The sequence below is a fragment of the Montipora capricornis genome, chromosome 9 (assembly GCF_036669925.1).
Source record: "Montipora capricornis isolate CH-2021 chromosome 9, ASM3666992v2, whole genome shotgun sequence".
NCBI lineage: Eukaryota > Metazoa > Cnidaria > Anthozoa > Scleractinia > Acroporidae > Montipora > Montipora capricornis.
In genome coordinates, this window is record NC_090891.1 from 6,682,520 (window position 1) to 6,710,199 (window position 27,680).

At 38.2% G+C, this 27,680-nt stretch overlaps 1 protein-coding gene across 1 annotated transcript in view; it reads left to right on the forward strand.

The window, feature by feature from the left end:
- LOC138017197 (uncharacterized) overlaps positions 1-27,680 on the forward strand; it is a 47,285-nt gene that overhangs the window by 13,964 nt on the left and 5,641 nt on the right. The window contains exon 10 of the mRNA XM_068864366.1: positions 2,015-2,124. Coding sequence (XP_068720467.1) covers positions 2,015-2,124 — 110 coding nt within the window. The remainder of the gene's footprint in view (positions 1-2,014; positions 2,125-27,680) is intronic.

Sequence of the window (27,680 nt, forward strand, 5' to 3'; positions counted from 1 at the left end):
AAGGTTTTTCGAATTTTTGGAAGACCCTTATGGTATAGTTGACTACTTGTCTCTTGGCCTGCATCTTCCGCGTAATATCTTGCATAGATAAGATTGGTTGACACATTTGATTTCATTGCTTTGATTCGGACTTTCCAATTGGTAACGCTCGTGGTATATCATAAGCTTATGTCATCCTTATTATTTCACATAACATGAGAATTTTATTCCATAAAGCTTATTTGTACAAATCTATACGCTTTATTTTCACATGCGAAAAAAAAGCTAGAAAAACTATACAGCCAATCAGAATGGCGTACAGCTCAACCAACGCTAGCGTAAAGGCCTTCCCAAGCCAATCGCTCGTGCATCTCGTGCAAATCGTACTTTGTAATAGAATTAAATTAAATTTGCATTTGGTTCTATTGTTAGTGAGTTTTTGTTTCTAATTTGCGTTCAGAAAACTATTTCAATGAAATTTTTTATTGGCCAAAGTAATTACTTTGGTTGTGGTTTTACGATACTCATTTGAAAACCCGGCACTCTAATGCAAAACCAAAGCAATTCGCTAATTACTTTCGCCACACTCAATTGAAAATCGCTCTAAAGAGATTAAATTATAGTGACGAGGAGCGGAAGAAAGAGGAAGCACTAGAATGGAAAACAGGCTGGATAATGGTAACGAAGAACGGTGAAAAGAGCAAACTTGAAAGAGCAGGGAAAATAGACTAATTTATGATAATGAATGAGCAAGCCAGACTGGTCGTATGGGATAAAGCGGACTAGTTAAAAATACATGCATCTGTAAACTAAAACATAAAGAAATAATAATTGAGGAGCTCCGCTTTTAGGCTTGCCTGAATATAAATTATTTAGTAAATATACCCCATCGTACGGCTGGTATGTTGGCTGATAATGTCAGCGGCTGAGAGGTTGTCCGAAAAATGAATATTTGGCCGAGAAGCGAAGCTTCGAGAGCAAACATGAAATTTTGAGGACAATCTCTCAGCCAAGGACATTATCAGCCAACATACCAGCAAGCCAGAAAGGGGTTTATTTCTTTCATAAACCCCCTCCCCCCAATTAATTTTCATATCGCGTAGAAAACCGCTCTTTAAAAGGCACTGTTGATCTAATGGCAATGATTCTTAGTTTATTCGATGCACTGTTCAAGTTTTACTAGAAAGAAAGCGTTTCGGTCTCAGGAAAAGATCAAATCATTTTTCATTGTCAATCCGAGTCGAAAACTCGAAAACAAGGCGCTTTTTTGCTTACTGAAAAAGAAGTTTCAACCATGAAAGACAGAATGATGTGGAACGTCTGGATGACACTGTTTTCAAGTGCCGCTGTTTGGCTGGAATTTTTTTTCTTCTTCGAGCGGTCGGTTTATTTTATAGTTAGTAAACACAGTGTATTAAATTCTCTCGCAAAATGACTCAGTTTAAGTTCCCGTAGGATTTAAAAATCACCTAAAGGCGCGTTTACACGACAGAGGAAAAATGGAACGGGTCCCGATAAAACTTGGAACGGTTCCATTCATTTTTGTAAAGAAACAGTGAACTTTTATCCGTTCCGCCACGGGACCATGGGCGCCTATGGTCCCGTAGCGCGGGAACGGATAAAAGTTCAAGGTTTCTTTACAACAATGATTGTAAAATGAAAACCCTTCTGCCGCCTTTTTTTTCGCCGGCTTTGTTTCACTTTTAAACGGAAATGATCGCCTCAGCATTTCGCAAGGCAAATGTCCACGTAAACGGCGCGGGGGTTATTACGAAATAACTGTCCTGTGAGTTTGCACCACGTGATGGAAATTAGCCAATAAAATCGCCCAAAAATAAATGAGTGGATTATAAATAGATAAATTGTTGTTATTATAATGGGCAGAAAGGTGTGTTACGCACTAGCGTTTTTATTCTTTGGGATGTTTGTTCAGGCAAAGAAAAAAAAAACACTTACTGTGTTATCGGCATTATCATGACGTGGAGGAAAAATGCTAACTTTTTCACTTTAAAACGGTTGGCCTTTTCACTTGCAGCAGTGTCACGGTGGCTTATTGGGAAGCTCTGATACCGACTGTGGCTACAGGATGCATGAAGCCCTCTGTCTGGGAGACAATCGAGTGTGTCAAATGTGTGTTGGAAAAAGGTGTGTACATATCTCGAACGTTTTCATCTCGTCTATTAATAGGATAGCTTCTTAGGAGTGGTGATAATTGTCTCGCTTAGATTACAAAGACCAATGTATCTATCGTACATCACCATCATTCTATATCACCAACATACTATACCACACTGTTCGCGAATCGTAGGGCATGGAGTTCCGGGTATTGAGGTCGGATTAGCTGGATCAGCGGGAAGGGCTTTTGAGGCAATGAGACGGAAAAAAAAACCAGTCAGAACTTAGGCCATTTGCTGGGTGCTAGAACCTGATACACTTAGGGCTGTTGGTTTAAACAAGTTTAACTTCGACCACGGTTTTCAGCGATCATTTCATCATTCCCAGAATTTTACTGAAGTGTGTCACTGGAAGTCTATGCACTATTTTCTCCTCTGCGGTTTTCTCTTGGTGCTTTTGAAAAAGAGCATCGGTTATGTACTAGGATGGGCAAAAAGGAAAATTACTTGGGACGCGGTTTACTCAAGCATCAGATGAAATACTTTAAATTAAAGCACTTGAGTACTTAGTAACCAGGCCTATAAATGGCAGCAGCCACAGGTCACCGAACTTTTCGAGTCACTCCTGTCCTAAGGCTTAGTGGTCTCTATGTACAAAATTTAATGCTTAAAGGTCGGGTGATTGTATTTCTATATTGTCTATTTTGTCAGGAAGATCCGATCTTCTCACCCATTGGATAGCCCAGGATTTGGTAAGAATATATAGCATATTATGCCTGAGATATCCTGCGAGCAAGCTCTCCAAAAACTCTTTGAACTCTTTTTTTGACCACTTTCTACCGAGAGAACAATGCGCTATTTTCATTAGGGAACTGACGAGCTTGCTCTGTTGTACCTCATACAGGAACCGGAAGAAAACTTTTCCTTTTCCTATACGTAAACGTGTTTTTTTCTGTCTTGCGCCTACAATCGTGGTCAAAAGTTGTTGGGAAGGTTGCGGGCATCAGCTCACTTCACACCTAATTCGATTTTTCTAACTATTGCTGAAGTATTTGGGAAATACCATGCTCTTGTGGCCCCCCTCCCCCATATTCAATGTTGGAGTTCTTCAGGTAAGAAAAGTCACCATTTTTTTTCCCTGGAAAATCCAACATTGAAAAGGGGGAGGGGGGTATCTGTAAAATGAAGTTACCTTCCCAACACTTTTGTCCATGATTGTCTGAAAACAACTGTAAACAGTTTTTGGCGTATAACACAAAATTTACGGAAGATATGCAGTTGTTATTCTCCATAATTACGGTTCCATGGATTATCTTTATTATCGTTGTTTTTGGGCCCCAGTTTCAGAACATGGAATTTGCTAAAGCCACCTATGTGCTCACTCCGAGGAGTGGTTTTCCGTGACACAATATTGCGTTACAACAGTATCTTAGGACCGGTACAACAATGCGCATTGAAAGTCCTTTCTCCGTAAAATTGCCGTTCTGTTTCATGAAGTTCACCACTTAAAAACGTATTGCAGCGTAAATTTGGTATCTAGAGGTACAATTCGTGCAAAATATACAAAATATTTAGAAGACAAGTGACCTGTTAATGGCCGACGGATTGTTCTTTGAGTTACTCCCACAATAGTAATATAGCAAAGGTTCTTTTTTTCCCTAATTCAAACCTCACCAAGACATGTAAACCATGTGCTTGGAACTGAAAATTTGTTGTTGTACTATTGTTTTCCCGGTTTATTAAGTAAATGCATTTTTAGATGGCCTTCAGGTGATGTAGCGAGAGTGAATGGCGACCTATTGACGTATAATTGTTAATACATGACTACAAAACGGTGTTTCACGCAGTACTCCACACAGTACTCCACAAGTATGTGGCAATTTTCGAGGCCAGTGAGGTACGTTTCGATACAACTTGAATGGTTATGGATAGAATTTAATATTGCAAAGTAACTGATTGTGAATTTGTCCCTTGGAATAAAGAAATTCCTTCATTTTGAACAGTACTCCCTTCTATTGCGGGAACTTAAAAGATTAATTGAGTAATAAGTTCTCATTTATATTCGTTCGATGGAGTACTGTGTAAATAGTGTTTAAAACCAAACTTTACAGTCTGCAATCCTATGAAAAACAAAGTTTGGATTACAATGGTCACTACTAAGCGCTTAGTTGAAGCCAAAGACGAACAAAACAGCGACATTTTCCTCGGAATGTATGGAGTACTGTTGAGGAGAACTGTGTAGCATTGACTATATGACTGTAACCTGATCCTCGAGGCTACACACAGGGTTCAATAACATTTGGAAGCCACTTACGACCTATCCTAGCAAAATCTATCGCGTATTTATGGCAAATATTGCATGTCTAACAACAGCAAATAGATGTATGGTACAGCTCACCGGGAATTATTCTTATTCATTTCGTAAACACCCCACGTTACTATTTGCGAGATTATCAACAAGAAAATATGAAGACGATTTTTGAGCTTGATTTCAGCAATAACTTGAACGAAACATATCGAAATGCTAATATTTTGCCACTTCTTCGAGTTTCTGTTAAAGGAATGAAACCACGTGTATAAAATCGCATTTATTGCGCTTCGACCTTTTTCAGACAATCGTGGTCAAAAGTTGTTGGGAAGGTTGCGGGCATCAGCTCACTTCACACCTAATTCGATTTTTCTAACTATTGCTGAAGTATTTGGGAAATACCATGCTCTTGTGGCCCCCCTCCCCCATATTCAATGTTGGAGTTCTTCAGGTAAGAAAAGTCACCATTTTTTTTCCCTGGAAAATCCAACATTGAAAAGGGGGAGGGGGGTATCTGTAAAATGAAGTTACCTTCCCAACACTTTTGTCCATGATTGTCTGAAAACAACTGTAAACAGTTTTTGGCGTATAACACAAAATTTACGGAAGATATGCAGTTGTTATTCTCCATAATTACGGTTCCATGGATTATCTTTATTATCGTTGTTTTTGGGCCCCAGTTTCAGAACATGGAATTTGCTAAAGCCACCTATGTGCTCACTCCGAGGAGTGGTTTTCCGTGACACAATATTGCGTTACAACAGTATCTTAGGACCGGTACAACAATGCGCATTGAAAGTCCTTTCTCCGTAAAATTGCCGTTCTGTTTCATGAAGTTCACCACTTAAAAACGTATTGCAGCGTAAATTTGGTATCTAGAGGTACAATTCGTGCAAAATATACAAAATATTTAGAAGACAAGTGACCTGTTAATGGCCGACGGATTGTTCTTTGAGTTACTCCCACAATAGTAATATAGCAAAGGTTCTTTTTTTCCCTAATTCAAACCTCACCAAGACATGTAAACCATGTGCTTGGAACTGAAAATTTGTTGTTGTACTATTGTTTTCCCGGTTTATTAAGTAAATGCATTTTTAGATGGCCTTCAGGTGATGTAGCGAGAGTGAATGGCGACCTATTGACGTATAATTGTTAATACATGACTACAAAACGGTGTTTCACGCAGTACTCCACACAGTACTCCACAAGTATGTGGCAATTTTCGAGGCCAGTGAGGTACGTTTCGATACAACTTGAATGGTTATGGATAGAATTTAATATTGCAAAGTAACTGATTGTGAATTTGTCCCTTGGAATAAAGAAATTCCTTCATTTTGAACAGTACTCCCTTCTATTGCGGGAACTTAAAAGATTAATTGAGTAATAAGTTCTCATTTATATTCGTTCGATGGAGTACTGTGTAAATAGTGTTTAAAACCAAACTTTACAGTCTGCAATCCTATGAAAAACAAAGTTTGGATTACAATGGTCACTACTAAGCGCTTAGTTGAAGCCAAAGACGAACAAAACAGCGACATTTTCCTCGGAATGTATGGAGTACTGTTGAGGAGAACTGTGTAGCATTGACTATATGACTGTAACCTGATCCTCGAGGCTACACACAGGGTTCAATAACATTTGGAAGCCACTTACGACCTATCCTAGCAAAATCTATCGCGTATTTATGGCAAATATTGCATGTCTAACAACAGCAAATAGATGTATGGTACAGCTCACCGGGAATTATTCTTATTCATTTCGTAAACACCCCACGTTACTATTTGCGAGATTATCAACAAGAAAATATGAAGACGATTTTTGAGCTTGATTTCAGCAATAACTTGAACGAAACATATCGAAATGCTAATATTTTGCCACTTCTTCGAGTTTCTGTTAAAGGAATGAAACCACGTGTATAAAATCGCATTTATTGCGCTTCGACCTTTTTCAGACAATCGTGGTCAAAAGTTGTTGGGAAGGTTGCGGGCATCAGCTCACTTCACACCTAATTCGATTTTTCTAACTATTGCTGAAGTATTTGGGAAATACCATGCTCTTGTGGCCCCCCTCCCCCATATTCAATGTTGGAGTTCTTCAGGTAAGAAAAGTCACCATTTTTTTTCCCTGGAAAATCCAACATTGAAAAGGGGCAGGGGGTATCTGTAAAATGAAGTTACCTTCCCAACACTTTTGTCCATGATTGTCTGAAAACAACTGTAAACAGTTTTTGGCGTATAACACAAAATTTACGGAAGATATGCAGTTGTTATTCTCCATAATTACGGTTCCATGGATTATCTTTATTATCGTTGTTTTTGGGCCCCAGTTTCAGAACATGGAATTTGCTAAAGCCACCTATGTGCTCACTCCGAGGAGTGGTTTTCCGTGACACAATATTGCGTTACAACAGTATCTTAGGACCGGTACAACAATGCGCATTGAAAGTCCTTTCTCCGTAAAATTGCCGTTCTGTTTCATGAAGTTCACCACTTAAAAACGTATTGCAGCGTAAATTTGGTATCTAGAGGTACAATTCGTGCAAAATATACAAAATATTTAGAAGACAAGTGACCTGTTAATGGCCGACGGATTGTTCTTTGAGTTACTCCCACAATAGTAATATAGCAAAGGTTCTTTTTTTCCCTAATTCAAACCTCACCAAGACATGTAAACCATGTGCTTGGAACTGAAAATTTGTTGTTGTACTATTGTTTTCCCGGTTTATTAAGTAAATGCATTTTTAGATGGCCTTCAGGTGATGTAGCGAGAGTGAATGGCGACCTATTGACGTATAATTGTTAATACATGACTACAAAACGGTGTTTCACGCAGTACTCCACACAGTACTCCACAAGTATGTGGCAATTTTCGAGGCCAGTGAGGTACGTTTCGATACAACTTGAATGGTTATGGATAGAATTTAATATTGCAAAGTAACTGATTGTGAATTTGTCCCTTGGAATAAAGAAATTCCTTCATTTTGAACAGTACTCCCTTCTATTGCGGGAACTTAAAAGATTAATTGAGTAATAAGTTCTCATTTATATTCGTTCGATGGAGTACTGTGTAAATAGTGTTTAAAACCAAACTTTACAGTCTGCAATCCTATGAAAAACAAAGTTTGGATTACAATGGTCACTACTAAGCGCTTAGTTGAAGCCAAAGACGAACAAAACAGCGACATTTTCCTCGGAATGTATGGAGTACTGTTGAGGAGAACTGTGTAGCATTGACTATATGACTGTAACCTGATCCTCGAGGCTACACACAGGGTTCAATAACATTTGGAAGCCACTTACGACCTATCCTAGCAAAATCTATCGCGTATTTATGGCAAATATTGCATGTCTAACAACAGCAAATAGATGTATGGTACAGCTCACCGGGAATTATTCTTATTCATTTCGTAAACACCCCACGTTACTATTTGCGAGATTATCAACAAGAAAATATGAAGACGATTTTTGAGCTTGATTTCAGCAATAACTTGAACGAAACATATCGAAATGCTAATATTTTGCCACTTCTTCGAGTTTCTGTTAAAGGAATGAAACCACGTGTATAAAATCGCATTTATTGCGCTTCGACCTTTTTCAGACAATCGTGGTCAAAAGTTGTTGGGAAGGTTGCGGGCATCAGCTCACTTCACACCTAATTCGATTTTTCTAACTATTGCTGAAGTATTTGGGAAATACCATGCTCTTGTGGCCCCCCTCCCCCATATTCAATGTTGGAGTTCTTCAGGTAAGAAAAGTCACCATTTTTTTTCCCTGGAAAATCCAACATTGAAAAGGGGGAGGGGGGTATCTGTAAAATGAAGTTACCTTCCCAACACTTTTGTCCATGATTGTCTGAAAACAACTGTAAACAGTTTTTGGCGTATAACACAAAATTTACGGAAGATATGCAGTTGTTATTCTCCATAATTACGGTTCCATGGATTATCTTTATTATCGTTGTTTTTGGGCCCCAGTTTCAGAACATGGAATTTGCTAAAGCCACCTATGTGCTCACTCCGAGGAGTGGTTTTCCGTGACACAATATTGCGTTACAACAGTATCTTAGGACCGGTACAACAATGCGCATTGAAAGTCCTTTCTCCGTAAAATTGCCGTTCTGTTTCATGAAGTTCACCACTTAAAAACGTATTGCAGCGTAAATTTGGTATCTAGAGGTACAATTCGTGCAAAATATACAAAATATTTAGAAGACAAGTGACCTGTTAATGGCCGACGGATTGTTCTTTGAGTTACTCCCACAATAGTAATATAGCAAAGGTTCTTTTTTTCCCTAATTCAAACCTCACCAAGACATGTAAACCATGTGCTTGGAACTGAAAATTTGTTGTTGTACTATTGTTTTCCCGGTTTATTAAGTAAATGCATTTTTAGATGGCCTTCAGGTGATGTAGCGAGAGTGAATGGCGACCTATTGACGTATAATTGTTAATACATGACTACAAAACGGTGTTTCACGCAGTACTCCACACAGTACTCCACAAGTATGTGGCAATTTTCGAGGCCAGTGAGGTACGTTTCGATACAACTTGAATGGTTATGGATAGAATTTAATATTGCAAAGTAACTGATTGTGAATTTGTCCCTTGGAATAAAGAAATTCCTTCATTTTGAACAGTACTCCCTTCTATTGCGGGAACTTAAAAGATTAATTGAGTAATAAGTTCTCATTTATATTCGTTCGATGGAGTACTGTGTAAATAGTGTTTAAAACCAAACTTTACAGTCTGCAATCCTATGAAAAACAAAGTTTGGATTACAATGGTCACTACTAAGCGCTTAGTTGAAGCCAAAGACGAACAAAACAGCGACATTTTCCTCGGAATGTATGGAGTACTGTTGAGGAGAACTGTGTAGCATTGACTATATGACTGTAACCTGATCCTCGAGGCTACACACAGGGTTCAATAACATTTGGAAGCCACTTACGACCTATCCTAGCAAAATCTATCGCGTATTTATGGCAAATATTGCATGTCTAACAACAGCAAATAGATGTATGGTACAGCTCACCGGGAATTATTCTTATTCATTTCGTAAACACCCCACGTTACTATTTGCGAGATTATCAACAAGAAAATATGAAGACGATTTTTGAGCTTGATTTCAGCAATAACTTGAACGAAACATATCGAAATGCTAATATTTTGCCACTTCTTCGAGTTTCTGTTAAAGGAATGAAACCACGTGTATAAAATCGCATTTATTGCGCTTCGACCTTTTTCAGACAATCGTGGTCAAAAGTTGTTGGGAAGGTTGCGGGCATCAGCTCACTTCACACCTAATTCGATTTTTCTAACTATTGCTGAAGTATTTGGGAAATACCATGCTCTTGTGGCCCCCCTCCCCCATATTCAATGTTGGAGTTCTTCAGGTAAGAAAAGTCACCATTTTTTTTCCCTGGAAAATCCAACATTGAAAAGGGGGAGGGGGGTATCTGTAAAATGAAGTTACCTTCCCAACACTTTTGTCCATGATTGTCTGAAAACAACTGTAAACAGTTTTTGGCGTATAACACAAAATTTACGGAAGATATGCAGTTGTTATTCTCCATAATTACGGTTCCATGGATTATCTTTATTATCGTTGTTTTTGGGCCCCAGTTTCAGAACATGGAATTTGCTAAAGCCACCTATGTGCTCACTCCGAGGAGTGGTTTTCCGTGACACAATATTGCGTTACAACAGTATCTTAGGACCGGTACAACAATGCGCATTGAAAGTCCTTTCTCCGTAAAATTGCCGTTCTGTTTCATGAAGTTCACCACTTAAAAACGTATTGCAGCGTAAATTTGGTATCTAGAGGTACAATTCGTGCAAAATATACAAAATATTTAGAAGACAAGTGACCTGTTAATGGCCGACGGATTGTTCTTTGAGTTACTCCCACAATAGTAATATAGCAAAGGTTCTTTTTTTCCCTAATTCAAACCTCACCAAGACATGTAAACCATGTGCTTGGAACTGAAAATTTGTTGTTGTACTATTGTTTTCCCGGTTTATTAAGTAAATGCATTTTTAGATGGCCTTCAGGTGATGTAGCGAGAGTGAATGGCGACCTATTGACGTATAATTGTTAATACATGACTACAAAACGGTGTTTCACGCAGTACTCCACACAGTACTCCACAAGTATGTGGCAATTTTCGAGGCCAGTGAGGTACGTTTCGATACAACTTGAATGGTTATGGATAGAATTTAATATTGCAAAGTAACTGATTGTGAATTTGTCCCTTGGAATAAAGAAATTCCTTCATTTTGAACAGTACTCCCTTCTATTGCGGGAACTTAAAAGATTAATTGAGTAATAAGTTCTCATTTATATTCGTTCGATGGAGTACTGTGTAAATAGTGTTTAAAACCAAACTTTACAGTCTGCAATCCTATGAAAAACAAAGTTTGGATTACAATGGTCACTACTAAGCGCTTAGTTGAAGCCAAAGACGAACAAAACAGCGACATTTTCCTCGGAATGTATGGAGTACTGTTGAGGAGAACTGTGTAGCATTGACTATATGACTGTAACCTGATCCTCGAGGCTACACACAGGGTTCAATAACATTTGGAAGCCACTTACGACCTATCCTAGCAAAATCTATCGCGTATTTATGGCAAATATTGCATGTCTAACAACAGCAAATAGATGTATGGTACAGCTCACCGGGAATTATTCTTATTCATTTCGTAAACACCCCACGTTACTATTTGCGAGATTATCAACAAGAAAATATGAAGACGTTTTTGAGCTTGATTTCAGCAATAACTTGAACGAAACATATCGAAATGCTAATATTTTGCCACTTCTTCGAGTTTCTGTTAAAGGAATGAAACCACGTGTATAAAATCGCATTTATTGCGCTTCGACCTTTTTCAGACAATCGTGGTCAAAAGTTGTTGGGAAGGTTGCGGGCATCAGCTCACTTCACACCTAATTCGATTTTTCTAACTATTGCTGAAGTATTTGGGAAATACCATGCTCTTGTGGCCCCCCTCCCCCATATTCAATGTTGGAGTTCTTCAGGTAAGAAAAGTCACCATTTTTTTTCCCTGGAAAATCCAACATTGAAAAGGGGGAGGGGGGTATCTGTAAAATGAAGTTACCTTCCCAACACTTTTGTCCATGATTGTCTGAAAACAACTGTAAACAGTTTTTGGCGTATAACACAAAATTTACGGAAGATATGCAGTTGTTATTCTCCATAATTACGGTTCCATGGATTATCTTTATTATCGTTGTTTTTGGGCCCCAGTTTCAGAACATGGAATTTGCTAAAGCCACCTATGTGCTCACTCCGAGGAGTGGTTTTCCGTGACACAATATTGCGTTACAACAGTATCTTAGGACCGGTACAACAATGCGCATTGAAAGTCCTTTCTCCGTAAAATTGCCGTTCTGTTTCATGAAGTTCACCACTTAAAAACGTATTGCAGCGTAAATTTGGTATCTAGAGGTACAATTCGTGCAAAATATACAAAATATTTAGAAGACAAGTGACCTGTTAATGGCCGACGGATTGTTCTTTGAGTTACTCCCACAATAGTAATATAGCAAAGGTTCTTTTTTTCCCTAATTCAAACCTCACCAAGACATGTAAACCATGTGCTTGGAACTGAAAATTTGTTGTTGTACTATTGTTTTCCCGGTTTATTAAGTAAATGCATTTTTAGATGGCCTTCAGGTGATGTAGCGAGAGTGAATGGCGACCTATTGACGTATAATTGTTAATACATGACTACAAAACGGTGTTTCACGCAGTACTCCACACAGTACTCCACAAGTATGTGGCAATTTTCGAGGCCAGTGAGGTACGTTTCGATACAACTTGAATGGTTATGGATAGAATTTAATATTGCAAAGTAACTGATTGTGAATTTGTCCCTTGGAATAAAGAAATTCCTTCATTTTGAACAGTACTCCCTTCTATTGCGGGAACTTAAAAGATTAATTGAGTAATAAGTTCTCATTTATATTCGTTCGATGGAGTACTGTGTAAATAGTGTTTAAAACCAAACTTTACAGTCTGCAATCCTATGAAAAACAAAGTTTGGATTACAATGGTCACTACTAAGCGCTTAGTTGAAGCCAAAGACGAACAAAACAGCGACATTTTCCTCGGAATGTATGGAGTACTGTTGAGGAGAACTGTGTAGCATTGACTATATGACTGTAACCTGATCCTCGAGGCTACACACAGGGTTCAATAACATTTGGAAGCCACTTACGACCTATCCTAGCAAAATCTATCGCGTATTTATGGCAAATATTGCATGTCTAACAACAGCAAATAGATGTATGGTACAGCTCACCGGGAATTATTCTTATTCATTTCGTAAACACCCACGTTACTATTTGCGAGATTATCAACAAGAAAATGAAGACGATTTTTGAGCTTGATTTCAGCAATAACTTGAACGAAACATATCGAAATGCTAATATTTTGCCACTTCTTCGAGTTTCTGTTAAAGGAATGAAACCACGTGTATAAAATCGCATTTATTGCGCTTCGACCTTTTTCAGACAATCGTGGTCAAAAGTTGTTGGGAAGGTTGCGGGCATCAGCTCACTTCACACCTAATTCGATTTTTCTAACTATTGCTGAAGTATTTGGGAAATACCATGCTCTTGTGGCCCCCCTCCCCCATATTCAATGTTGGAGTTCTTCAGGTAAGAAAAGTCACCATTTTTTTTCCCTGGAAAATCCAACATTGAAAAGGGGGAGGGGGGTATCTGTAAAATGAAGTTACCTTCCCAACACTTTTGTCCATGATTGTCTGAAAACAACTGTAAACAGTTTTTGGCGTATAACACAAAATTTACGGAAGATATGCAGTTGTTATTCTCCATAATTACGGTTCCATGGATTATCTTTATTATCGTTGTTTTTGGGCCCCAGTTTCAGAACATGGAATTTGCTAAAGCCACCTATGTGCTCACTCCGAGGAGTGGTTTTCCGTGACACAATATTGCGTTACAACAGTATCTTAGGACCGGTACAACAATGCGCATTGAAAGTCCTTTCTCCGTAAAATTGCCGTTCTGTTTCATGAAGTTCACCACTTAAAAACGTATTGCAGCGTAAATTTGGTATCTAGAGGTACAATTCGTGCAAAATATACAAAATATTTAGAAGACAAGTGACCTGTTAATGGCCGACGGATTGTTCTTTGAGTTACTCCCACAATAGTAATATAGCAAAGGTTCTTTTTTTCCCTAATTCAAACCTCACCAAGACATGTAAACCATGTGCTTGGAACTGAAAATTTGTTGTTGTACTATTGTTTTCCCGGTTTATTAAGTAAATGCATTTTTAGATGGCCTTCAGGTGATGTAGCGAGAGTGAATGGCGACCTATTGACGTATAATTGTTAATACATGACTACAAAACGGTGTTTCACGCAGTACTCCACACAGTACTCCACAAGTATGTGGCAATTTTCGAGGCCAGTGAGGTACGTTTCGATACAACTTGAATGGTTATGGATAGAATTTAATATTGCAAAGTAACTGATTGTGAATTTGTCCCTTGGAATAAAGAAATTCCTTCATTTTGAACAGTACTCCCTTCTATTGCGGGAACTTAAAAGATTAATTGAGTAATAAGTTCTCATTTATATTCGTTCGATGGAGTACTGTGTAAATAGTGTTTAAAACCAAACTTTACAGTCTGCAATCCTATGAAAAACAAAGTTTGGATTACAATGGTCACTACTAAGCGCTTAGTTGAAGCCAAAGACGAACAAAACAGCGACATTTTCCTCGGAATGTATGGAGTACTGTTGAGGAGAACTGTGTAGCATTGACTATATGACTGTAACCTGATCCTCGAGGCTACACACAGGGTTCAATAACATTTGGAAGCCACTTACGACCTATCCTAGCAAAATCTATCGCGTATTTATGGCAAATATTGCATGTCTAACAACAGCAAATAGATGTATGGTACAGCTCACCGGGAATTATTCTTATTCATTTCGTAAACACCCCACGTTACTATTTGCGAGATTATCAACAAGAAAATATGAAGACGATTTTTGAGCTTGATTTCAGCAATAACTTGAACGAAACATATCGAAATGCTAATATTTTGCCACTTCTTCGAGTTTCTGTTAAAGGAATGAAACCACGTGTATAAAATCGCATTTATTGCGCTTCGACCTTTTTCAGACAATCGTGGTCAAAAGTTGTTGGGAAGGTTGCGGGCATCAGCTCACTTCACACCTAATTCGATTTTTCTAACTATTGCTGAAGTATTTGGGAAATACCATGCTCTTGTGGCCCCCCTCCCCCATATTCAATGTTGGAGTTCTTCAGGTAAGAAAAGTCACCATTTTTTTTCCCTGGAAAATCCAACATTGAAAGGGGGAGGGGGGTATCTGTAAAATGAAGTTACCTTCCCAACACTTTTGTCCATGATTGTCTGAAAACAACTGTAAACAGTTTTTGGCGTATAACACAAAATTTACGGAAGATATGCAGTTGTTATTCTCCATAATTACGGTTCCATGGATTATCTTTATTATCGTTGTTTTGGGCCCCAGTTTCAGAACATGGAATTTGCTAAAGCCACCTATGTGCTCACTCCGAGGAGTGGTTTTCCGTGACACAATATTGCGTTACAACAGTATCTTAGGACCGGTACAACAATGCGCATTGAAAGTCCTTTCTCCGTAAAATTGCCGTTCTGTTTCATGAAGTTCACCACTTAAAAACGTATTGCAGCGTAAATTTGGTATCTAGAGGTACAATTCGTGCAAAATATACAAAATATTTAGAAGACAAGTGACCTGTTAATGGCCGACGGATTGTTCTTTGAGTTACTCCCACAATAGTAATATAGCAAAGGTTCTTTTTTCCCTAATTCAAACCTCACCAAGACATGTAAACCATGTGCTTGGAACTGAAAATTTGTTGTTGTACTATTGTTTTCCCGGTTTATTAAGTAAATGCATTTTTAGATGGCCTTCAGGTGATGTAGCGAGAGTGAATGGCGACCTATTGACGTATAATTGTTAATACATGACTACAAAACGGTGTTTCACGCAGTACTCCACACAGTACTCCACAAGTATGTGGCAATTTTCGAGGCCAGTGAGGTACGTTTCGATACAACTTGAATGGTTATGGATAGAATTTAATATTGCAAAGTAACTGATTGTGAATTTGTCCCTTGGAATAAAGAAATTCCTTCATTTTGAACAGTACTCCCTTCTATTGCGGGAACTTAAAAGATTAATTGAGTAATAAGTTCTCATTTATATTCGTTCGATGGAGTACTGTGTAAATAGTGTTTAAAACCAAACTTTACAGTCTGCAATCCTATGAAAAACAAAGTTTGGATTACAATGGTCACTACTAAGCGCTTAGTTGAAGCCAAAGACGAACAAAACAGCGACATTTTCCTCGGAATGTATGGAGTACTGTTGAGGAGAACTGTGTAGCATTGACTATATGACTGTAACCTGATCCTCGAGGCTACACACAGGGTTCAATAACATTTGGAAGCCACTTACGACCTATCCTAGCAAAATCTATCGCGTATTTATGGCAAATATTGCATGTCTAACAACAGCAAATAGATGTATGGTACAGCTCACCGGGAATTATTCTTATTCATTTCGTAAACACCCCACGTTACTATTTGCGAGATTATCAACAAGAAAATATGAAGACGATTTTTGAGCTTGATTTCAGCAATAATTCACGCAGTACTCCACACAGTACTCCACAAGTATGTGGCAATTTTCGAGGCCAGTGAGGTACGTTTCGATACAATTGAATGGTTATGGATAGAATTTAATATTGCAAAGTAACTGATTGTGAATTTGTCCCTTGGAATAAAGAATTCCTTCATTTTGAACAGTACTCCTTCTATTGCGGGAACTTAAAAGATTAATGAGTAATAAGTTCTCATTTATATTCGTTCGATGGAGTACTGTGTAAATAGTGGGTTAAAACCAAACTTTACAGTCTGCAATCCTATGAAAAACAAAGTTTGGATTACAATGGTCACTACTAAGCGCTTAGTTGAAGCCAAAGACGAACAAAACAGCGACATTTTCCTCGGAATGTATGGAGTACTGTTGAGGAGAACTGTGTAGCATTGACTATATGACTGTAACCTGATCCTCGAGGCTACACACAGGGTTCAATAACATTTGGAAGCCACTTACGACCTATCCTAGCAAAATCTATCGCGTATTTATGGCAAATATTGCATGTCTAACAACAGCAAATAGATGTATGGTACAGCTCACCGGGAATTATTCTTATTCATTTCGTAAACACCCCACGTTACTATTTGCGAGATTATCAACAAGAAAATATGAAGACGATTTTTGAGCTTGATTTCAGCAATAACTTGAACGAAACATATCGAAATGCTAATATTTTGCCACTTCTTCGAGTTTCTGTTAAAGGAATGAAACCACGTGTATAAAATCGCATTTATTGCGCTTCGACCTTTTTCAGACAATCGTGGACAAAAGTGGTGGGAAGGTTGCGGGCATCAGCTCACTTCACACCTAATTCGATTTTTCTAACTATTGCTGAAGTATTTGGGAAATACCATGCTCTTGTGGCCCCCCTCCCCATATTCAATGTTGGAGTTCTTCAGGTAAGAAAAGTCACCATTTTTTTTCCCTGGAAAATCCAACATTGAAAAGGGGGAGGGGGGTATCTGTAAAATGAAGTTACCTTCCCAACACTTTTGTCCATGATTGTCTGAAAACAACTGTAAACAGTTTTTGGCGTATAACACAAAATTTACGGAAGATATGCAGTTGTTATTCTCCATAATTACGGTTCCATGGATTATCTTTATTATCGTTGTTTTTGGCCCCAGTTTCAGAACATGGAATTTGCTAAAGCCACCTATGTGCTCACTCCGAGGAGTGGTTTTCCGTGACACAATATTGCGTTACAACAGTATCTTAGGACCGGTACAACAATGCGCATTGAAAGTCCTTTCTCCGTAAAATTGCCGTTCTGTTTCATGAAGTTCACCACTTAAAAACGTATTGCAGCGTAAATTTGGTATCTAGAGGTACAATTCGTGCAAAATATACAAAATATTTAGAAGACAAGTGACCTGTTAATGGCCGACGGATTGTTCTTTGAGTTACTCCCACAATAGTAATATAGCAAAGGTTCTTTTTTTCCCTAATTCAAACCTCACCAAGACATGTAAACCATGTGCTTGGAACTGAAAATTTGTTGTTGTACTATTGTTTTCCCGGTTTATTAAGTAAATGCATTTTTAGATGGCCTTCAGGTGATGTAGCGAGAGTGAATGGCGACCTATTGACGTATAATTGTTAATACATGACTACAAAACGGTGTTTCACGCAGTACTCCACACAGTACTCCACAAGTATGTGGCAATTTTCGAGGCCAGTGAGGTACGTTTCGATACAACTTGAATGGTTATGGATAGAATTTAATATTGCAAAGTAACTGATTGTGAATTTGTCCCTTGGAATAAAGAAATTCCTTCATTTTGAACAGTACTCCCTTCTATTGCGGGAACTTAAAAGATTAATTGAGTAATAAGTTCTCATTTATATTCGTTCGATGGAGTACTGTGTAAATAGTGTTTAAAACCAAACTTTACAGTCTGCAATCCTATGAAAAACAAAGTTTGGATTACAATGGTCACTACTAAGCGCTTAGTTGAAGCCAAAGACGAACAAAACAGCGACATTTTCCTCGGAATGTATGGAGTACTGTTGAGGAGAACTGTGTAGCATTGACTATATGACTGTAACCTGATCCTCGAGGCTACACACAGGGTTCAATAACATTTGGAAGCCACTTACGACCTATCCTAGCAAAATCTATCGCGTATTTATGGCAAATATTGCATGTCTAACAACAGCAAATAGATGTATGGTACAGCTCACCGGGAATTATTCTTATTCATTTCGTAAACACCCCACGTTACTATTTGCGAGATTATCAACAAGAAAATATGAAGACGATTTTTGAGCTTGATTTCAGCAATAACTTGAACGAAACATATCGAAATGCTAATATTTTGCCACTTCTTCGAGTTTCTGTTAAAGGAATGAAACCACGTGTATAAAATCGCATTTATTGCGCTTCGACCTTTTTCAGACAATCGTGGTCAAAAGTTGTTGGGAAGGTTGCGGGCATCAGCTCACTTCACACCTAATTCGATTTTTCTAACTATTGCTGAAGTATTTGGGAAATACCATGCTCTTGTGGCCCCCCTCCCCCATATTCAATGTTGGAGTTCTTCAGGTAAGAAAAGTCACCATTTTTTTTCCCTGGAAAATCCAACATTGAAAAGGGGGAGGGGGGTATCTGTAAAATGAAGTTACCTTCCCAACACTTTTGTCCATGATTGTCTGAAAACAACTGTAAACAGTTTTTGGCGTATAACACAAAATTTACGGAAGATATGCAGTTGTTATTCTCCATAATTACGGTTCCATGGATTATCTTTATTATCGTTGTTTTTGGGCCCCAGTTTCAGAACATGGAATTTGCTAAAGCCACCTATGTGCTCACTCCGAGGAGTGGTTTTCCGTGACACAATATTGCGTTACAACAGTATCTTAGGACCGGTACAACAATGCGCATTGAAAGTCCTTTCTCCGTAAAATTGCCGTTCTGTTTCATGAAGTTCACCACTTAAAAACGTATTGCAGCGTAAATTTGGTATCTAGAGGTACAATTCGTGCAAAATATACAAAATATTTAGAAGACAAGTGACCTGTTAATGGCCGACGGATTGTTCTTTGAGTTACTCCCACAATAGTAATATAGCAAAGGTTCTTTTTTTCCTAATTCAAACCTCACCAAGACATGTAAACCATGTGCTTGGAACTGAAAATTTGTTGTTGTACTATTGTTTTCCCGGTTTATTAAGTAAATGCATTTTTAGATGGCCTTCAGGTGATGTAGCGAGAGTGAATGGCGACCTATTGACGTATAATTGTTAATACATGACTACAAAACGGTGTTTCACGCAGTACTCCACACAGTACTCCACAAGTATGTGGCAATTTTCGAGGCCAGTGAGGTACGTTTCGATACAACTTGAATGGTTATGGATAGAATTTAATATTGCAAAGTAACTGATTGTGAATTTGTCCCTTGGAATAAAGAAATTCCTTCATTTTGAACAGTACTCCCTTCTATTGCGGGAACTTAAAAGATTAATTGAGTAATAAGTTCTCATTTATATTCGTTCGATGGAGTACTGTGTAAATAGTGTTTAAAACCAAACTTTACAGTCTGCAATCCTATGAAAAACAAAGTTTGGATTACAATGGTCACTACTAAGCGCTTAGTTGAAGCCAAAGACGAACAAAACAGCGACATTTTCCTCGGAATGTATGGAGTACTGTTGAGGAGAACTGTGTAGCATTGACTATATGACTGTAACCTGATCCTCGAGGCTACACACAGGGTTCAATAACATTTGGAAGCCACTTACGACCTATCCTAGCAAAATCTATCGCGTATTTATGGCAAATATTGCATGTCTAACAACAGCAAATAGATGTATGGTACAGCTCACCGGGAATTATTCTTATTCATTTCGTAAACACCCCACGTTACTATTTGCGAGATTATCAACAAGAAAATATGAAGACGATTTTTGAGCTTGATTTCAGCAATAACTTGAACGAAACATATCGAAATGCTAATATTTTGCCACTTCTTCGAGTTTCTGTTAAAGGAATGAAACCACGTGTATAAAATCGCATTTATTGCGCTTCGACCTTTTTCAGACAATCGTGGTCAAAAGTTGTTGGGAAGGTTGCGGGCATCAGCTCACTTCACACCTAATTCGATTTTTCTAACTATTGCTGAAGTATTTGGGAAATACCATGCTCTTGTGGCCCCCCTCCCCCATATTCAATGTTGGAGTTCTTCAGGTAAGAAAAGTCACCATTTTTTTTCCCTGGAAAATCCAACATTGAAAAGGGGGAGGGGGGTATCTGTAAAATGAAGTTACCTTCCCAACACTTTTGTCCATGATTGTCTGAAAACAACTGTAAACAGTTTTTGGCGTATAACACAAAATTTACGGAAGATATGCAGTTGTTATTCTCCATAATTACGGTTCCATGGATTATCTTTATTATCGTTGTTTTTGGGCCCCAGTTTCAGAACATGGAATTTGCTAAAGCCACCTATGTGCTCACTCCGAGGAGTGGTTTTCCGTGACACAATATTGCGTTACAACAGTATCTTAGGACCGGTACAACAATGCGCATTGAAAGTCCTTTCTCCGTAAAATTGCCGTTCTGTTTCATGAAGTTCACCACTTAAAAACGTATTGCAGCGTAAATTTGGTATCTAGAGGTACAATTCGTGCAAAATATACAAAATATTTAGAAGACAAGTGACCTGTTAATGGCCGACGGATTGTTCTTTGAGTTACTCCCACAATAGTAATATAGCAAAGGTTCTTTTTTTCCCTAATTCAAACCTCACCAAGACATGTAAACCATGTGCTTGGAACTGAAAATTTGTTGTTGTACTATTGTTTTCCCGGTTTATTAAGTAAATGCATTTTTAGATGGCCTTCAGGTGATGTAGCGAGAGTGAATGGCGACCTATTGACGTATAATTGTTAATACATGACTACAAAACGGTGTTTCACGCAGTACTCCACACAGTACTCCACAAGTATGTGGCAATTTTCGAGGCCAGTGAGGTACGTTTCGATACAACTTGAATGGTTATGGATAGAATTTAATATTGCAAAGTAACTGATTGTGAATTTGTCCCTTGGAATAAAGAAATTCCTTCATTTTGAACAGTACTCCCTTCTATTGCGGGAACTTAAAAGATTAATTGAGTAATAAGTTCTCATTTATATTCGTTCGATGGAGTACTGTGTAAATAGTGTTTAAAACCAAACTTTACAGTCTGCAATCCTATGAAAAACAAAGTTTGGATTACAATGGTCACTACTAAGCGCTTAGTTGAAGCCAAAGACGAACAAAACAGCGACATTTTCCTCGGAATGTATGGAGTACTGTTGAGGAGAACTGTGTAGCATTGACTATATGACTGTAACCTGATCCTCGAGGCTACACACAGGGTTCAATAACATTTGGAAGCCACTTACGACCTATCCTAGCAAAATCTATCGCGTATTTATGGCAAATATTGCATGTCTAACAACAGCAAATAGATGTATGGTACAGCTCACCGGGAATTATTCTTATTCATTTCGTAAACACCCCACGTTACTATTTGCGAGATTATCAACAAGAAAATATGAAGACGATTTTTGAGCTTGATTTCAGCAATAACTTGAACGAAACATATCGAAATGCTAATATTTTGCCACTTCTTCGAGTTTCTGTTAAAGGAATGAAACCACGTGTATAAAATCGCATTTATTGCGCTTCGACCTTTTTCAGACAATCGTGGTCAAAAGTTGTTGGGAAGGTTGCGGGCATCAGCTCACTTCACACCTAATTCGATTTTTCTAACTATTGCTGAAGTATTTGGGAAATACCATGCTCTTGTGGCCCCCCTCCCCATATTCAATGTTGGAGTTCTTCAGGTAAGAAAAGTCACCATTTTTTTTCCCTGGAAAATCCAACATTGAAAAGGGGGAGGGGGGTATCTGTAAAATGAAGTTACCTTCCCAACACTTTTGTCCATGATTGTCTGAAAACAACTGTAAACAGTTTTTGGCGTATAACACAAAATTTACGGAAGATATGCAGTTGTTATTCTCCATAATTACGGTTCCATGGATTATCTTTATTATCGTTGTTTTTGGGCCCCAGTTTCAGAACATGGAATTTGCTAAAGCCACCTATGTGCTCACTCCGAGGAGTGGTTTTCCGTGACACAATATTGCGTTACAACAGTATCTTAGGACCGGTACAACAATGCGCATTGAAAGTCCTTTCTCCGTAAAATTGCCGTTCTGTTTCATGAAGTTCACCACTTAAAAACGTATTGCAGCGTAAATTTGGTATCTAGAGGTACAATTCGTGCAAAATATACAAAATATTTAGAAGACAAGTGACCTGTTAATGGCCGACGGATTGTTCTTTGAGTTACTCCCACAATAGTAATATAGCAAAGGTTCTTTTTTTCCCTAATTCAAACCTCACCAAGACATGTAAACCATGTGCTTGGAACTGAAAATTTGTTGTTGTACTATTGTTTTCCCGGTTTATTAAGTAAATGCATTTTTAGATGGCCTTCAGGTGATGTAGCGAGAGTGAATGGCGACCTATTGACGTATAATTGTTAATACATGACTACAAAACGGTGTTTCACGCAGTACTCCACACAGTACTCCACAAGTATGTGGCAATTTTCGAGGCCAGTGAGGTACGTTTCGATACAACTTGAATGGTTATGGATAGAATTTAATATTGCAAAGTAACTGATTGTGAATTTGTCCCTTGGAATAAAGAAATTCCTTCATTTTGAACAGTACTCCCTTCTATTGCGGGAACTTAAAAGATTAATTGAGTAATAAGTTCTCATTTATATTCGTTCGATGGAGTACTGTGTAAATAGTGTTTAAAACCAAACTTTACAGTCTGCAATCCTATGAAAAACAAAGTTTGGATTACAATGGTCACTACTAAGCGCTTAGTTGAAGCCAAAGACGAACAAAACAGCGACATTTTCCTCGGAATGTATGGAGTACTGTTGAGGAGAACTGTGTAGCATTGACTATATGACTGTAACCTGATCCTCGAGGCTACACACAGGGTTCAATAACATTTGGAAGCCACTTACGACCTATCCTAGCAAAATCTATCGCGTATTTATGGCAAATATTGCATGTCTAACAACAGCAAATAGATGTATGGTACAGCTCACCGGGAATTATTCTTATTCATTTCGTAAACACCCCACGTTACTATTTGCGAGATTATCAACAAGAAAATATGAAGACGATTTTTGAGCTTGATTTCAGCAATAACTTGAACGAAACATATCGAAATGCTAATATTTTGCCACTTCTTCGAGTTTCTGTTAAAGGAATGAAACCACGTGTATAAAATCGCATTTATTGCGCTTCGACCTTTTTCAGACAATCGTGGTCAAAAGTTGTTGGGAAGGTTGCGGGCATCAGCTCACTTCACACCTAATTCGATTTTTCTAACTATTGCTGAAGTATTTGGGAAATACCATGCTCTTGTGGCCCCCCTCCCCCATATTCAATGTTGGAGTTCTTCAGGTAAGAAAAGTCACCATTTTTTTCCCTGGAAAATCCAACATTGAAAAGGGGGAGGGGGGTATCTGTAAAATGAAGTTACCTTCCCAACACTTTTGTCCATGATTGTCTGAAAACAACTGTAAACAGTTTTTGGCGTATAACACAAAATTTACGGAAGATATGCAGTTGTTATTCTCCATAATTACGGTTCCATGGATTATCTTTATTATCGTTGTTTTTGGGCCCCAGTTTCAGAACATGGAATTTGCTAAAGCCACCTATGTGCTCACTCCGAGGAGTGGTTTTCCGTGACACAATATTGCGTTACAACAGTATCTTAGGACCGGTACAACAATGCGCATTGAAAGTCCTTTCTCCGTAAAATTGCCGTTCTGTTTCATGAAGTTCACCACTTAAAAACGTATTGCAGCGTAAATTTGGTATCTAGAGGTACAATTCGTGCAAAATATACAAAATATTTAGAAGACAAGTGACCTGTTAATGGCCGACGGATTGTTCTTTGAGTTACTCCCACAATAGTAATATAGCAAAGGTTCTTTTTTTCCCTAATTCAAACCTCACCAAGACATGTAAACCATGTGCTTGGAACTGAAAATTTGTTGTTGTACTATTGTTTTCCCGGTTTATTAAGTAAATGCATTTTTAGATGGCCTTCAGGTGATGTAGCGAGAGTGAATGGCGACCTATTGACGTATAATTGTTAATACATGACTACAAAACGGTGTTTCACGCAGTACTCCACACAGTACTCCACAAGTATGTGGCAATTTTCGAGGCCAGTGAGGTACGTTTCGATACAACTTGAATGGTTATGGATAGAATTTAATATTGCAAAGTAACTGATTGTGAATTTGTCCCTTGGAATAAAGAAATTCCTTCATTTTGAACAGTACTCCCTTCTATTGCGGGAACTTAAAAGATTAATTGAGTAATAAGTTCTCATTTATATTCGTTCGATGGAGTACTGTGTAAATAGTGTTTAAAACCAAACTTTACAGTCTGCAATCCTATGAAAAACAAAGTTTGGATTACAATGGTCACTACTAAGCGCTTAGTTGAAGCCAAAGACGAACAAAACAGCGACATTTTCCTCGGAATGTATGGAGTACTGTTGAGGAGAACTGTGTAGCATTGACTATATGACTGTAACCTGATCCTCGAGGCTACACACAGGGTTCAATAACATTTGGAAGCCACTTACGACCTATCCTAGCAAAATCTATCGCGTATTTATGGCAAATATTGCATGTCTAACAACAGCAAATAGATGTATGGTACAGCTCACCGGGAATTATTCTTATTCATTTCGTAAACACCCCACGTTACTATTTGCGAGATTATCAACAAGAAAATATGAAGACGATTTTTGAGCTTGATTTCAGCAATAACTTGAACGAAACATATCGAAATGCTAATATTTTGCCACTTCTTCGAGTTTCTGTTAAAGGAATGAAACCACGTGTATAAAATCGCATTTATTGCGCTTCGACCTTTTTCAGACAATCGTGGTCAAAAGTTGTTGGGAAGGTTGCGGGCATCAGCTCACTTCACACCTAATTCGATTTTTCTAACTATTGCTGAAGTATTTGGGAAATACCATGCTCTTGTGGCCCCCCTCCCCCATATTCAATGTTGGAGTTCTTCAGGTAAGAAAAGTCACCATTTTTTTTCCCTGGAAAATCCAACATTGAAAAGGGGGAGGGGGGTATCTGTAAAATGAAGTTACCTTCCCAACACTTTTGTCCATGATTGTCTGAAAACAACTGTAAACAGTTTTTGGCGTATAACACAAAATTTACGGAAGATATGCAGTTGTTATTCTCCATAATTACGGTTCCATGGATTATCTTTATTATCGTTGTTTTTGGCCCCAGTTTCAGAACATGGAATTTGCTAAAGCCACCTATGTGCTCACTCCGAGGAGTGGTTTTCCGTGACACAATATTGCGTTACAACAGTATCTTAGGACCGGTACAACAATGCGCATTGAAAGTCCTTTCTCCGTAAAATTGCCGTTCTGTTTCATGAAGTTCACCACTTAAAAACGTATTGCAGCGTAAATTTGGTATCTAGAGGTACAATTCGTGCAAAATATACAAAATATTTAGAAGACAAGTGACCTGTTAATGGCCGACGGATTGTTCTTTGAGTTACTCCCACAATAGTAATATAGCAAAGGTTCTTTTTTTCCCTAATTCAAACCTCACCAAGACATGTAAACCATGTGCTTGGAACTGAAAATTTGTTGTTGTACTATTGTTTTCCCGGTTTATTAAGTAAATGCATTTTTAGATGGCCTTCAGGTGATGTAGCGAGAGTGAATGGCGACCTATTGACGTATAATTGTTAATACATGACTACAAAACGGTGTTTCACGCAGTACTCCACACAGTACTCCACAAGTATGTGGCAATTTTCGAGGCCAGTGAGGTACGTTTCGATACAACTTGAATGGTTATGGATAGAATTTAATATTGCAAAGTAACTGATTGTGAATTTGTCCCTTGGAATAAAGAAATTCCTTCATTTTGAACAGTACTCCCTTCTATTGCGGGAACTTAAAAGATTAATTGAGTAATAAGTTCTCATTTATATTCGTTCGATGGAGTACTGTGTAAATAGTGTTTAAAACCAAACTTTACAGTCTGCAATCCTATGAAAAACAAAGTTTGGATTACAATGGTCACTACTAAGCGCTTAGTTGAAGCCAAAGACGAACAAAACAGCGACATTTTCCTCGGAATGTATGGAGTACTGTTGAGGAGAACTGTGTAGCATTGACTATATGACTGTAACCTGATCCTCGAGGCTACACACAGGGTTCAATAACATTTGGAAGCCACTTACGACCTATCCTAGCAAAATCTATCGCGTATTTATGGCAAATATTGCATGTCTAACAACAGCAAATAGATGTATGGTACAGCTCACCGGGAATTATTCTTATTCATTTCGTAAACACCCCACGTTACTATTTGCGAGATTATCAACAAGAAAATATGAAGACGATTTTTGAGCTTGATTTCAGCAATAACTTGAACGAAACATATCGAAATGCTAATATTTTGCCACTTCTTCGAGTTTCTGTTAAAGGAATGAAACCACGTGTATAAAATCGCATTTATTGCGCTTCGACCTTTTTCAGACAATCGTGGTCAAAAGTTGTTGGGAAGGTTGCGGGCATCAGCTCACTTCACACCTAATTCGATTTTTCTAACTATTGCTGAAGTATTTGGGAAATACCATGCTCTTGTGGCCCCCCTCCCCCATATTCAATGTTGGAGTTCTTCAGGTAAGAAAAGTCACCATTTTTTTTCCCTGGAAAATCCAACATTGAAAAGGGGGAGGGGGGTATCTGTAAAATGAAGTTACCTTCCCAACACTTTTGTCCATGATTGTCTGAAAACAACTGTAAACAGTTTTTGGCGTATAACACAAAATTTACGGAAGATATGCAGTTGTTATTCTCCATAATTACGGTTCCATGGATTATCTTTATTATCGTTGTTTTTGGGCCCCAGTTTCAGAACATGGAATTTGCTAAAGCCACCTATGTGCTCACTCCGAGGAGTGGTTTTCCGTGACACAATATTGCGTTACAACAGTATCTTAGGACCGGTACAACAATGCGCATTGAAAGTCCTTTCTCCGTAAAATTGCCGTTCTGTTTCATGAAGTTCACCACTTAAAAACGTATTGCAGCGTAAATTTGGTATCTAGAGGTACAATTCGTGCAAAATATACAAAATATTTAGAAGACAAGTGACCTGTTAATGGCCGACGGATTGTTCTTTGAGTTACTCCCACAATAGTAATATAGCAAAGGTTCTTTTTTTCCCTAATTCAAACCTCACCAAGACATGTAAACCATGTGCTTGGAACTGAAAATTTGTTGTTGTACTATTGTTTTCCCGGTTTATTAAGTAAATGCATTTTTAGATGGCCTTCAGGTGATGTAGCGAGAGTGAATGGCGACCTATTGACGTATAATTGTTAATACATGACTACAAAACGGTGTTTCACGCAGTACTCCACACAGTACTCCACAAGTATGTGGCAATTTT